Genomic DNA, 15,005 nt, shown 5'->3' on the forward strand with positions numbered 1-15,005 from the left:
CTGATTCATGTCTACATATGGCAAAAACCACTACAGTGTTGTAATTAGCCTCCAAATAAAATAAATAAATTAAAAAAAAAAACCTCAGCATTCAGAAAACTTAGATCATGGCACCTAGTCCAATCACTTCATGGCAAATAGACGGGGAAACAATAGGAACAGTGAGAGATTTTATTTTGGGGGCTCCAAAATCATTGCATATGGTGACTGCAGCCATGAAATTAAAAGATGCTTGCTCTTTGGAAGAAAAGCTATGATCAACCTAGGCAGCATATTAAAAAGCCAGAGATATTACTTTGCAAACAAAGGTCCATCTCGTCAAAGCTATGGTTTTTCCAGTAGGCATGTATGGATGTGAGAGCTGGACTATAAAGAAAGCTGAGGGCCGAAGAATTGATGCTTTTGAACTGCGGTGTTGGAGAAGACTCTTGAGAGTCCCTTGGACTGCAAGGAGATCCAACCAGTCTATCCTAAAGAAATCAGTCCTGAATATTCATTGGAAGGACTGATGCCGAAGCTGAAACTCCAATATTTTGGCCACCTGATATGAAGAACTGACTCACTAGAAAAGACTCTGATGCTGGGAACAATTGAAGGCAAGAGGAGAAGGGGACAATAGAGGATGAGATGGTTGGATGGCATCACTGACTTGATGGACATGAGTTTTAGTAAGCTCCGGGAGTTGGTGGTGGACAGGGAGGCCTGGCATGCTGCAGTCCATGGGATCGCAGAGTCAGTACAACTGAGCGACTGAACTGAACTCAGTACCAGAGAAGAGAACGATAAAATTCACACTGAAAACACTGAGTTTCTGTGTGCAAATGTTCGATTGAACAATATGATTGGAAGAGTATGAACTGTGTATAAGGAATCACTTGTATCTGTTACGGACAGGAACATAATAATTGGTGGATAGGCACTCGATAGATATTATGAAAAAATGTAAAATACACTGAATCCTTAACATGTTAAATGAGTGAAAACAAACGTCTGTAACCCTGGGAATGACCTACACCTGTTTTTCTCTTCTGATTGAATTATTGGTTTACTGAGGAATTATCCAAATCTCTGTGCCAATAATTTCGATTTTTTTTTAAATTAAGAACAAAGAAGAGGAAAGAGTTGAATAATATTCTTACAAAGAGGTCAACTCTGATTCTCATTCCAGAATTTGATGGTTGGAGAACTGCCTGAACTCTGTAGGAAGGTTGGCTATGTCATGGGTGTGATTATGAGCACATCTAGTCTAGGAAATACAGGATTTTATGAGTTCACTTCCTCGTGTATAGAATGGGGTGATTAATAACAAATTGTTGATTTATGGTGAAAATTATAAAAATGAATACAAAGAGCAGTCAGCTTAGTGCTTGACATGCTTGCTTATCATTTAGGAGCCTAAAATTGTTGAATATATCCTAATGGGTAGAATCTGAAAACTCGATCAGGATCATTTTCCTCTTTTTATTGTACTCTCTATGGAGTTGCAGATTTAGATTGGTATCAAATGTGTATTACTTAGTTCATACACATCTTCCCTACTTCCATGGATAATTCACATTTGAGTTAAAATATTTAGAACTTAGTCTAAGGCTCTGTTGTAATTAGACTAATGAAATTTTAACTGACACTTTCTCTTGCTTTACACATCTTTGAAATTTAGAGATGAAAATCACCATATTAGATGCATCATATTTCTAAGATTATCTCTTTATTTATTTAAAAAAATTTTTTTAATTATGTATTTTTGGCTGTGCTCTGTCTTCATTGCTGTGTGTGCAGGCTTTCACTAGCTGTGGCAAGGTGAGCAGGGATTAGTCTCTAATTGTGGAGCACAGTCTCTAGGGCACAGGCTCAGCTGCTCTGCCCCAAGTGGAATCTTCCCAGACCAGGGATCAAACCTGTGTCCTCTGCATTGACAGGTGGATTCTTAACCACTGGTCCACCAGGGAGGTCCTAAAATTGTATTTTAATAGTTACTATTTACTGTGCTATTGCTTTCTGACATTTTTATGAGTTAATTTAGAAATAAAATTCTGTTTTCCTTTGTCTAATACACTAATTTTTAAAATTACTTTTATCACTTGGTATATTGTGACCACGGCATTTATAGACAAGTTAAACAGTTTGAGATTACTGAGAGAACAGGTGGTTATTTTTAAGCAATTATATGATACTTGGAATTATTTTAGAATGACAGTGTGACAGAGAAGTTAATATTTTAGGACATTATATTTTTCCTAATAAATTGATTTTATTATTAATATATATATTATACTCTATTTTAGAAGCCAATATCTTTTTTTTTCCCCTGAAGTATTTAGAAAGTTCAGGAGGAACACTTTTTATTAATAAGGCAATAGATAGTAGCATTGAATCATGTATCTGAGATCTCAAAGGGATTTTAGGAGAGCATCTGGACCAATCCCACACTTCCAGTTAAACCAAGAGTTATTACTCCTCCTTTTCAGAGGAGTCCTTTGTCAATGGTAGGATTATTGATGTACCTAGTGAACGCTGCCTTGTAGACTGGATTTCTAAAGCACTGACTACCCAGCACTCCCTGGCAGTTGTCCAGACTTTGTCATCTTTGTTAATTTATTGACTTTTTTTACAAGTTCAGCTAAAGTAGATATACTTTCAAGAAAATGCTTAGAGCCAAGGGGGCTTCCTGTACTTGGTTTAAAATGCTTATATATTTAAAGCACTAATTTCTGAAAGAGGGTTAAGCTATTTTATTAACTAAACTACCTAAAATGTTTACCTATTTTTACTTGTTATTCTAAAAGCCTTCACCAACTGTGCATGTTTACTAGGAAAGTGAAGTGAAATGAGCCAGTGATACGAGAAACTTCCTTGGTCTTGTTTGTGTGCACCATATAATTTAATTCTAAATATAAATATGTTCACCATAATTCAGTGTGTAACCTAATTGCTTTAAAATAGTTCAGTTATCCAAGTGCCTGGAGTCCCCCATTGCGTCATTTAGAGATGCTGCAGTGGAGCTTGACAAATCATTTAAAAAGCTAGTTACCAAACAATTTTTTCACCATGTAGAAATTATTCTCTGCATAGTGAAAAAGCAGATCTCAGGTGCTCTGCCAAGTTTTTAAGAGAATTAAAACCTCAAAGCATCTCACTGCTTACCTTTCTAGAAGTCATTCATTTCTGTGAAAGGGCCTGGTGCTGAGCCTGTCTAATCATGAAGTCTGGTTTTCCTGTCTCTTGGGAACATGTCTTTTGACATGACATGTAGACATTCCTCTAAATCCTCCAACCTTGTTCAGATCCAAAGATAGAACTAGAGACAGATTTGCTGTCTAGTAACAGGAAGTAAGGTGATGTTATGAATTTCATCAAGACTTGGTGATTCCTGTTCCATTTTGGGAAGCTAATGAAAGGTTGTTGCTGAACCACGAAAGATGCTGGGATTCTTAGCCTCCGGAAGAGAAGAATTCAATCTGGGGCCAGAGACGAGGCTTGATTGCTCAGAGCTTTTGTGTAGTAAAGTTTTATTAAAGTATAAAAGAGATAGAGAAAGCTTCTGGCACAGACATCAGAAGGGACAGAAAGAGTGCCCCCCTTGCTAGTGTTAGCAATGGAGTTGTGTACCTTTTAATTAGTTATTACAATGAATCAAAACTGTCTCAAGTTAGTGAAAATTTTACCAGACCCACTCCAACAATTTACATTTTAGGATAACAGGATTAGAATTTAACAATAGAAAGATCCTCCAGACCCACTCCCATAATACATTCTAAGATATCAGGATTAGTCAGAAGGTTTTCAGGAAGGAGAAACTGTCCTCCAGCCAGATACAGTGTTGTTGTATAATCCTTAGTACAGAGTTTAAACTGAGTTGTGTACTTGACTAAGACTAAGGAATGTAGGGGTGATTCCCTGGTGGCTCAGAAGGAATGTAGAGGGAAAAAAAACATTTGTCCTTTTCTCCTCCTTGAGAATTCCAGACCCCTATCTCCACTTCAAGAACCCCAGACCCCTTTCTCCTCCTTGGGGACCCTGGTCTTCTTATCAATCTGCCTAGGAATTGACTCTCTCACTAAGTACTTTTGCCCTTTAATGGGCTATTTTCCAGTTAATGACACTTAGGTACTAGACATAAGTAAAGGGAAAAATATTTCGTGGAGAGTCCAAATATTTAACGGGGCTTTAAATTTCAAACTCTGTATCCTACAGGAAGAATATGCATAAAGAGTATTGAGGGCTGGTGAAGATACAAAATTTGAGAACAGACTTCATTTTCCAAGTGTCTGAGGCCCCATAGTTGAGTGATGAACAAAACACATTATTTAGGACAGTTAGCGACCTAGAGATTACAGATAGGAATGTCAAGGCTAATGACTGAAGTATCTTTTAGGTTTTCCCAAGCATTTTGCTGGTTAATGTAAAAAAGTAGGCACAGTTTCACAAAAGCTAATGTGTATTAGCTCACTGGTCACAGTTATATGATTAGTGAAATGAAAGTCGCTCAGTCGTGTCTGACTCTTTGTGATCCCATGTACAGTATAGTCCATGGAATTATCCAGGCCAGAATACTCGAGTGGGTAGCCTTTCCCTTCTTCAGGGGATCTTCCCAACCCAAGGATCGAACCTAGGTCTCCTGCATTGCAGGCGGATTCTTTACCAACGGAACTATCAGGGAAGCCTGATATAGGGAAGTTATATGAAATAGCAACCCACTCCAGTGTTCTTGCCTGGAAAAATCCCATGGACTGAGGAGCCTGGTAGGTCCATGGGGTCGCAAAGAGTTGGACACAACCGAGCGACTTAAACAAAAACTGTGACTACATGTAATGATTTCTTCTCACAGTCTGTCTGTGAGTTGGATTATGAAACACTCAGACTCCTCAAACTTAAATTTGTTTCTGAACCTCATATCTACTTTGACCTACTTAAATCTACTTTGACCCCTCCCTCATCAAGATCGTCCCCCTTCTCAGGAAAGTATCCTGCATCCCTTCCATTTGTGAAGCCAGAGTCTAGGTATCATCTGTGGCTCATTTCTTTCCTTTCGCTTCACCTCCAGCACCTTATCAGGTTCTGTCAGTTGTACCTGAGAACCTGTCCACCCCGTCACCTTACACTGGGTAACCATCGTCCCCTCCCTAGTACTTGGTATAGAACTTTCCAGCTGTGTCTCTCCATCTGGTACATTCCACATTAGGCAGATGCCAGAGGAATCTGTATAGGTAGATTTTGCTGTTTGCTGAAAACCACTTAATGACACTGAAGTGCAAGTAGAAGAATTGGAGATGCGTTACTGTGGCCTGCACATCCCAACGTGATTTGTCCCTGACACCCCCCCCCAAAAAAAAAACCAAACTTATTTCTCTGAGCTCCTGTTGCATTAGTCTCTTTCTGATCCCAGAACATGATGCACTTCTGCCTGGGCAGCCCTGCTTCTAAAGCCAGTGTGCCTGACCTTCCAGGCACTCTCAAGTGTTAGGCTGGTGGCCAATCTGTGGAGAGATGGTGCCTTCTTGCCTATGTGTATGCGTGTGTGTGTGTGTGTGTGTGTGTGTGTGTGTGTATGCACGCACGCGCATGCGCGTTACGTCACTTCAGTCATATCTGTCTTTTTGCGACCCCATGGACTGTAGCCTGCCAGGTTCCTCTGTCCATGGAATTTCCCAGGCCAGAATACTGGAGTGATTTGTCATGCCCTCCTCCAGGGGAATCTTCCCAACCCAGAGATCAAACCTGTGTCTCTTACGTCCCCTGCCTTGGTAGAAGGATTTTTACCGCTCACACTACCTGGGAAGCCCTAGGTGCAATCTACCACATACAAAAATCTTTATGCGTCAGGAGCATTAGGTGCAGATTGACCAGAAGTGATGCTCAGCTCAGGATGTTCATTCAGAATCAATGGACCTATAAGCTGTCAGAGAGAGCTTAACACTCTATAGGAGCAAAAGTAAAGGAAAATGTATCTGTGAGCATAAATATTGAGCTTTAGCCTCTATTATTGCTTTTAAGAATCTAGAAATTTTGTAAGAAAAAAACAAAACAAAACCCAGTGTCAAAAACACTGTTTTTCTATCACTGTGTTTGGTAGCCTAACAAGTGTTCCCACAGGATCAGTACAATCAAGACTACAACTATTTAAAATGGAAAGCAAATATGTGAACATAATTTGCAGAGCTTTGAAAAAAGTGTTTATACTGAGACCCATGACTTCTCGTTTAAAAGATGTTTAAAGCACAGAGGACTCCTCGCAGAATGAGAACTCTGTCATCTCTTCCCTCTTTGGTATTCAGGGTTCATCTGTCTGGCAGTGTGCAGTTTGGGTAATTGGAGTTAATCTAATGCTTTAACCTTTCGGGTGGAGGGAGTGAAGAAGTGTACAATCTATCTTATGAGACATGAAAGTATCTTTCCAAATAGAAAAAGTGTCTTTAAAATAATTCATAGCTTCACAGAGCCCTGAGCAATCTAATACAACTTCCTGGTTCTCCCAAGTGTCTAAGAACTATAAAATGCCAAAATATTATTTAGATACCATCTCACAGTGAGACTATTTGAAGTTGCAGCCCCAGCTTCCATCCTTTTTTTTATTTTTTTTTTAAATTTTCCCCTTCCTGTTTGTAGCCGTGTGATATACTATATGTACTTCCCAGGTGGTACAGTGGTCAAGAATCTGCTCGCCAGTGCAGGAGATGCGGGTTCAATCCCTGTGTCAGGAAGATCCCCTGGTGGAAGAAATGGCAACCTGCTCCAGTATTCTTGCCTGGAAAATTCCATGGACAGAGGTGCCTGGTGGGCTATAGTCCATGGCGTCCCAAAGAGTTGGACACGACTAGTGATTCAGCATCATTGTCCGTACACTATATACTATATAGTTTATTTGGTTGTTGTTTTTTTCTTCCCAGTAAAACTTAAGCTTCAGGAAGGCAGGGAGTTTTGTTTTGTAAAATGCTGTATTCATAGCCCCAAGGACAGTGCATGGTACAATAAATGTAATTAATTCATTAGTGAAATCACTTAATAAATATTTGCTCAGTGCACAACATTGGGCTTGACATTATGGGACATAAATAAGAAGTGTAAGATATTTTCATGATCTTGAACTAAAATAAATATGACATTGCTATGGAAAAATGGGTGTCAAGATAACGTGCAAATGTACTGTTGGTTAGAACAGCATGTCATTGGTACTTGGTAAAAGAAAAGATGATTGCTGGCTGCAGAAACCATGTCCGGGTCCTTTGTTCAATTATGGTTTAATTTGTTTTGCAATTTTTGTAGCATATCGTTTGATAGTAAGGACTAATTCCATCGTTGTGTCATTTTGAGTTAGACAGTTTAAGAAGTGATTTACAGCTGAACATTCAAGTTTAGCCTGGCGGAATCAGTTATGTTGTTGTTATTTCTTTGCTGAGTCGTGTCCAACTCTTTGCGACCCGTTAAACTGTAGCCCACCAGGCTCTATCCATGGGATTCTCCAGGCAAGAATACTGAGTGGGTTGCCATTTCCTTCTCCAGGTGATCTTCCCAACCCGGGGATCAAACCTGAATCTCCTTCATTGCCAGGTAGATTCTTTACTGCCAAGCCACAACTCAGAGTCCAAATCTAGTTTAATGCCAGTTCAGAGTCTGACAGTGTGTTTTAGCTTTGAAATTCCAGTGGAAGAGCTTTTCCTTTGGGCAGATACACGACTGTTTCGTGATGAGTGGATTGTGGATGACCTTGAGGTAGCAGCCCCTGCTGCCTCCTGTCCTCATCTTGTGTGTGACTGTATTTAGCATCTTTGGGTCACAATGGCAGGACTCCTGTTCACACGAGCATGAGAAGGGTTTGCCCACAAGACATTCTCTCTGACAAATAGAGAAAGCCTGGAGGAAACCCAAAGCAGAGGGAGGTGGGTAGATGGGTTTTTATTGTCTAAAGGTAAGTCAGTGAGGAGATTTTGCCCATTTAGTGTTTGTTTTCTTATTTGGCTAGCACTTTAAAGCTTCCCAGGTATCTTTACATGGTGATGACAGGGGCTGGGGAGCGAGGTGTGCCCGTGGTGACCCAGCACTATATTATATGCATTTCATTCTCACAGCAACCCTGTGGGACACTCTTCTTATTATCCATGTTTCATAGAGGTCAAGGAGAACTGTCCTGGTTTTGCTGGGATAACACAGCTAATCCATGGCAGAACCTAGGTTTGAATACAACTTTCTTGTCCAAGTAGTGTGCTGTTTCTCTTACTCTGAGAGAAACTTGGCATGACAGGCTTTATATGCAATGGCGGTTTAGCTACTAAGTCATATCCGACTCTTGTGTCCCCATGGACTGCAGCCCCCCCAGGGTCCTCTGTCCATGGGATTTCCCAGGCAAGAATACTGGAGTGGGTTGCTGGGCCCTTCTCCAGGGGATTTTCCCGACCCAGGGATTGAACCCAGGTCTCCTGCCTTGTGGGTGGATTCTTTACCAACTGAGCCACCAGGGAAGCCCTATTATATGCAATAGGATATTAATTTCAAGGGAAATCTAGAAGAAGCATTCTAGAAATATCTGTAAGCCTATCGTATTTAATGAGCAGGGTGGTTGCTTGTAACCCTCTTTGTGAAAATGTACACTTATCCTTTCTTTTTTAAATCCCATTGCAGCCTTCTGTCTTCGATAACATATTCTCCTAAATTAGAACGTAAGGCATCCGAGTCCATAGTCCCAACAGACAGTGACAACGAGCGGGGAGAGAGAAACAGCAAGCGCGTCTGTTTTAACATGGCCGGAGACGAGCAAGAAGACTCGGGTCACGACACCATCAGCAACAGGGACTCTTACAGGTAAATGCATTCATTCGTGAAACTCCTCTCATCGACCAAGTTGAAGGTGATTCTGCGTTTTCCACAAAGGTCTTGAAAAACATTTTCAACTGTTGTTTTTATTTATTGTGGTTCTGTTGCCAAGTCATGTCTGACTCTTCAAAACCCCAGGGTCTGAAGCATGCCAGGCTTCCCTGTCCCTCATCATCTTCATTTGCCCAACTTCAGACAAGATGAGGTGTGTTCAGGATGGTATGGCTGTACACTGGCGTTTGCCCAACTTCATGTCCATTGACTCAGTGATACGGTTCAACCATCTCATTCTCCGTCACCCCCTTCTCTTCCTGCCCTCAGTCTTTCCCAGCATCAGGATCTTTACCAGTGAGTCAGTTCTTCGCATCAGGTGGCCAAAGTATTGGAGCTTCCCGCTTTAGCATCAGTCCTTCCAGTGAATATTCAGGGTTGACTTCCTTTAAGAATGACTGGTTTTGTCTCCTTGCCTTCCAGGGGACTTCCCATAAAATAACTGCAGCTCTTAACCAACCTCAGACAGAGCACAGTGAGATATCACAGTCTTTCAAATTCTTCCCTTTTATAGTCTGTGTAAATTTTGAAAAACCATTTTTTTCTCCAGCTGAGTGGGCCTAATTTAGGAGATTCATTATTCTCTTATGGATTGTGTAACATGTATGGCAAATAAGCAAATTGTGCATGTGTTAACAGTTTTGGGGGAATATCTGTTTCTGATATCTATTTCTGGTGGCTCAGTGGTAAAGAATCTGCCTGCCAGTCAGGAGGCACCAGTTCAATACCTAGGTTGGCAAGATCCCCTGGGGGAGGAAATGGCAACTCATTCCAATATTCTTGCCTGGAGAGCCCTGTGGACAAAGGAGCCTGGCGGGCTGTCATCCATGGGGTCACACAGAGTCAGACACCACTTCGTGACTGAACAGCAGCAGCTGTTTCTGATTTTTGGACTACTGAGTGAATAGGGGCTCTTTTTGTCTTGTTTCTCCTCTTACATTGTGCTTCAAGCTAATTGGACAAATTCCACTCCCTCAACTCTGTGACCAGCTTTGTGCATTTTTTCTTCCCTGCCATGCATTCTGTATAGTTTTGGTAGGACTGTGGAAATAAAGTACCAAGAACCAGGTGGTTTGAACAACAGAACTTTATATTTATTATCCTAGAGTTCTGGAGCTGGAAGTCTAAATGCAGGTGTCAGCAATGTTGTTGCTTTCTGAGGGCTGTGAAGGCAGGCTCTGTACCAGGTCTCTCTTCTTGGCTTGCAGTTGGCTGTCTTCTCCTTCTGTCTCCTTTTCCTTCCAAGTGTGTCTCTGTGTCCACATTTCCTCTTCTTACAAGGACACTAGTCATATTGGAGTAGTATTCATGCATGCCTGCTAAGTTGCTTCAGTCGTGTCCGACTCTTTGCGACCCTCTGGAGTGTAGCCTGCCAGGCTCCTCTGTCCGTGGGATTCTCCAGGCAAAAATACTGGAGTGGGTTGCCATGCCCTCCTCCAGGGGATTCCCAACCCAGGGATCAAGCCTATGTCTCTTATATGTCCTACATTTGCAGGCAGGTTCTTTATGACTAGCGCCACTGAGAAGCCCATATTGGACTAGGGTCCCCACTGATGACCTCATGTTAACTTGATTACCTCTGTAACGACCCTCCCTCCAAATAAGGTCATGGTCTGGTACCCTGAGTGTTGGACTTCAGCATGTGGATTTGAGGAGGGGGATACAATTCACCCCATAGCACCTTCCCTCCAGACTCTGTTGCCATCTTCTTACCAGACTTTCCCATGATGGCTTCTCCCGTGAACTTCATTAACTGAAAGTGCTTTCCCTCCTTTGAGCCCTTGTGTGTCCTGGAACCCCAGGGAGGCCGTGGTAACCTGTCACGTGTGCTGGGTGTGCGGCTTCAGAACCTTTCCTTTTATTCACATCAACTGAAGATGATTACTGTCTCACTCACTCATTTATTATGCAGTGTTTTACAATTAAAAGTTATTTAGTAATTATTATTAAATCAAAGTTGTTTCATCAGAGATATTTAGCACAAACTCATAGGTTCCATTAAAACATATTTTTATGTATGGTTGTGTCCCTTTGCTGTCCGCCTGAAACTATAACCATAAAGAAGGGTGAGCACTGAAGAATTGATGCTTTTGAGATGTGGGTGCTCTTGAGAGTCTTTTGGGCTGCAGGAAGATCAAACCAGTAAATCCTAAAGGAAATCAACCCTGACTATTCCCTGGAAGGACTGATGCTGAAGCTGAAGCTCCAGTACTTTGGCCACCTGAATCGAAGTGCCAACTCATCAGAAAAGACCCTGATGCTAGGAAAGATTGAAGGCAGGAGGAGAAGAGGGCAACAGAGGGTGAGATGGTTGGATGGCATCACCGACTCAATGGGCATGAGTTTGAGCAAGCTCTGGGAGATAGTGAAGGACAGGGAAGCGTGGTGTCCATGGGTTTGCAAAGAGTCAGACACGATTTAGCCAGTGAACAGCAATACCCCAATACAAAATAAAAAAGTTGAAAAAAAAGCTTATTTTTACCAGGCACATGGGAAAAACAGGATGATTTCAGGTAATTCCTACCACAGTCCTTTGTAGCAAGTTCTGATATTAACTGCTTTTTACATCTAAGAAAGCTGAGACTCACAGGAGTTATATAATTTACCCAGGAAATCAGGTGGCCTGGCTTGCAATTCATTAACCACTCTACAATTCCAGTTTCTATATGAAAAAGATTTTAATGAGTATGTGAGTTAATTATTTCTAGAAATTTAATGATATAAAAAACAGATTAACCACTTTTACCGTTTCATTTACTTTTTAGCTTCTAAGGAGACCAGTATGCCCTTTAATAAGAACCTGTGGTTTCTCTCCAGTGGGAAATTACAGATCTAAAAATACTTTCTTACCTCAACTTCTAGTTATCAGATAATTAAAATTACTCTCAAGTTCTCGCTAGAGTAAAAGAGAAATTTTAAATGTATGTTTAAAGTTAAATAAGTCTTTTTTACTTATTCTGAAAGGCAAAAAGAATTTTTTCTGCTGCACTATTCTGAAATCTGAAATCTGTCTTGTGTCCATATTCACACAAAAACATCTCCAACTTTCTTTCCCTTGACATTCATCATTATCCAGTACTTACTTGGTGAGACATCCTTGCTGGGCTCTGGAGTGGAGACAAGGCATCATCCTCCTTGAGGGAATGGGAAAGGGCTCAGAATGCAATTAATGAATTATAATCAAAGTTAATAGAAAGAATTCATAGGCAGAGATCATGAAATAGGATTTGTCTCTCTTAATAAATCAGCTACAGGCATATACTATCAAATGGATCATGATAAATTTTAAGTTTGGTTTGACTCCTGTAAATTAACTATGCATTCTATTTTACTGTTTTAAAAAAGTATTTATTTATTTGACCGCATTGGCTCTTACTTCCAGCATGTGGAGTCTAATTCCCTGACCAGGGATCAAACCCAGGCCCCACATTAAGAGTGCAGTCTTAGCCACTGGACCACCAGGGAAGTCCCAATAACTGTGCATTTTAAAATTAATTCATGATTAGATTATATAAGAAGAAAATTTGAAATATGATTGAATTTGAAATTTTTTCTTTCAAACTAAGCTAAAATGTGATTTGAGCAAACTTGCTTTTCTCATCAATTTCTATAAAGCATATTAACAAATATCACAGTCACATACTATGTTTATCCAATAGGAAGTGACAGGGAAACTTTGCCAAACTTTGTCATTTTGTGAAAATGACATGTGCCTCGTTATTTTCAGTGACTGCAACAGCAATAGGAATTCCGCTGCCTCCTTCACCAGCATCTGCAGCAGCCAGTGCAGCTCATATTTTCACAGCGATGAGATGGACTCAGGTGCGTTTGGTGAAGCCACTGAACTCTTTGAGGCCAGCCCTCTGGGATTAATTTGTTTAATCCATACACATTTTTATCTTTGAACAGCCATTCTTGGTGGCCACACAATGGCCTTTGTTTTACATGCCTGAGAAAGTCAATTTCCTACTCTCATTATAAACAATGAATATTTTGAAAGATGGAAATAAAAAGCTGATTTTTATGTTAATAAATGCTGTCTTATGATGTTTCTGTGGTACTATGAAGGGTTTAAACAAATAAAAAAAATTAATTGAATACCATAGTGCCTCAGACAGGACTTAGAATATAGGAAGAAGGGTATAAATGGTAGATAGCATTACTACACAGGAAACAAATTTTACCAGGACATTAGACATTGCTGACGGTGTGCAGAGGAAGGACGGGCTTTGAAGCCAGCAGGGGCACCTGAGCTCTCAGGTGGGCGATAGGGCAGGGGGTAATGAGAAAAATACTGCTTGATATAAATGTCTTATACAGTTTTTATTTTGTGTGTGTGAAGAACAAAAGACTTTTCATCCAGTTGGGAAATGTCTTAAATCTGAAATATGCAACTTATCCCAACTATTGGACCATTAGAAAAAGGCACCATTTGGAAGAATCATTGACATGGGTGCTACAGAGCTCTTTCTGTGAGTCCCTCCGCTTTTACTGCAGCTTCAAAGGAGCCATAATCTAACATCCTAATGTCTATCAAAAAGCTTTGGAATTCTTTTTCTGAACATGAGAACAAACATATGGAATATGAGCTAGTGTTTAATTATTTTTTCCTTTATTTACTCGAAAATGGTTTGGAATGTTAAACATAAGAAGAATGATTTTTTTTTTTTTAATATCTAGGTGATGAACTTCCCCTAAATGTTCGCATTTCTCGTGATAAACAGGACAAGATACACAGCTGCCTTGAGCATCTTTTCAGCCAGGTATGATTGGGACAATTGTAGGAATTTTTTCCACAGACTGAACTGTCAAAAATCCATTTTCCAGACGTAAAGGAGTTTGGAATTGGAATGGAAGGAACTCATCTGTTTTTCTACCCTGTGTATTTCAGTTTCCACAGCTTGACATGGGATTCCTTCAGCCATCTGACCCAAAAGATTGTTATGAATGTCAAGTATTTCATAGTCCTTAAAAATTATAAGGGCTTCTCAGGTGGCGCTAGTGGTAAAGAACCCACTTGGCACTGTACGAGATGTAAGACCAGTTCAGTCCCTGGGTCAGGAAGACCCCTTGGAGGAGGAAATGACAACCCACTCCAGTATTCTTGCCTGGAGAATGCCGTGGACAGAGGAGCTAAAGCATTTTACAAAGAGGAGTTGTTCTATTTGTTATTTGTTTCTTTGTGGATATTCAGATATTCCCTCATGATTTCTCGTTCAACTTCATTTCTAATCTCAAGAAGCACAAGATTGTCTTGGTGCTCATGTTGGTGTTTTACATTTTTTAAAAAATGTATACCCACAACCAAAATTCATAATGTAGAAATTTTGACCACTTTGTAAAGGATTATGAAAACTTTTAGGTGGTTTTTTTAAAATAATTCTGGACCTCTTACTTCTTTTATAAAATAAATTTATATTTTGTGTGAATATGTGGTGGGTGTCCCAGGTGGCACAGTGGTAAAGAATCTGCCTGCCAGTAAAGGAGAGGCAATCCTTGGGTCGGGAAGATCCCCTGGAGGAGGGCACAGCAGCCCACTCCAGTATTCCTGTCTGGAGAATCCCATGGACAGAGGCGCCTAGCGGCTACGGTCCACGGTGTCGCACAGAGCTGGATACGACTGAGCACATGTATATAGCAGATGGATATATGGTAGGATAGTAGGAGATGCCATTTAAAATGTTATCAGGTGAGTTTATCCCAATATCTTTTTCAAAGATAGATTTTGCAGGCAGCATAGGATCCCCAAAATAATCATTGGTTTCATAAAAAATGTTATGAGATTTACCATTGGAAATGTCTGTTACATGTTATGAGAAGTTATGTAACTCCCCCAAATCTCTGCTGTTGTGATAGGTGGATTCCATAACCAATCTCCTGAGAGGCCAAGCTGTTGTGAGGGCCTTTGAGCAAACTAAATACTTGACACCAGGTCGAGGATTACAAGGTGAGCTTTACAATCTACCTGTTCGAGGCAGTTAGGAAACAAAAGTGGGGGACATCACAGTCATGAGGCAAAAGCATAGCATGAGAGAAAACAGGTTCTGGGTGCTAGTTCTTTCGTTCATTTGATACTACTTCTATCTGATAGTCCTTGAATATACTTAATAAACCAATATAGGACCTGTTTTAGGGCTCTTTGAAAA

The 15,005-nt window shown here is 40.5% G+C and overlaps 1 protein-coding gene across 3 annotated transcripts in view; it reads left to right on the forward strand.

The window, feature by feature from the left end:
* PREX2 (phosphatidylinositol-3,4,5-trisphosphate dependent Rac exchange factor 2) overlaps positions 1-15,005 on the forward strand; it is a 285,626-nt gene that overhangs the window by 166,302 nt on the left and 104,319 nt on the right. For all 3 annotated transcript variants that reach the window (XR_006272238.1, XM_043483105.1, XM_043483104.1), the window contains 4 exons: positions 8,617-8,796; positions 12,587-12,681; positions 13,540-13,622; positions 14,716-14,806. Coding sequence is in view for 2 of the 3 variants with exons in the window: in XM_043483105.1 (XP_043339040.1) it covers positions 8,617-8,796; positions 12,587-12,681; positions 13,540-13,622; positions 14,716-14,806 (449 nt within the window). In the remaining variant the exon portion in view is untranslated. The remainder of the gene's footprint in view (positions 1-8,616; positions 8,797-12,586; positions 12,682-13,539; positions 13,623-14,715; positions 14,807-15,005) is intronic.

Source organism: Cervus canadensis, chromosome 12 (genome assembly GCF_019320065.1).
Source record: "Cervus canadensis isolate Bull #8, Minnesota chromosome 12, ASM1932006v1, whole genome shotgun sequence".
NCBI classification, from domain to species: domain Eukaryota; kingdom Metazoa; phylum Chordata; class Mammalia; order Artiodactyla; family Cervidae; genus Cervus; species Cervus canadensis.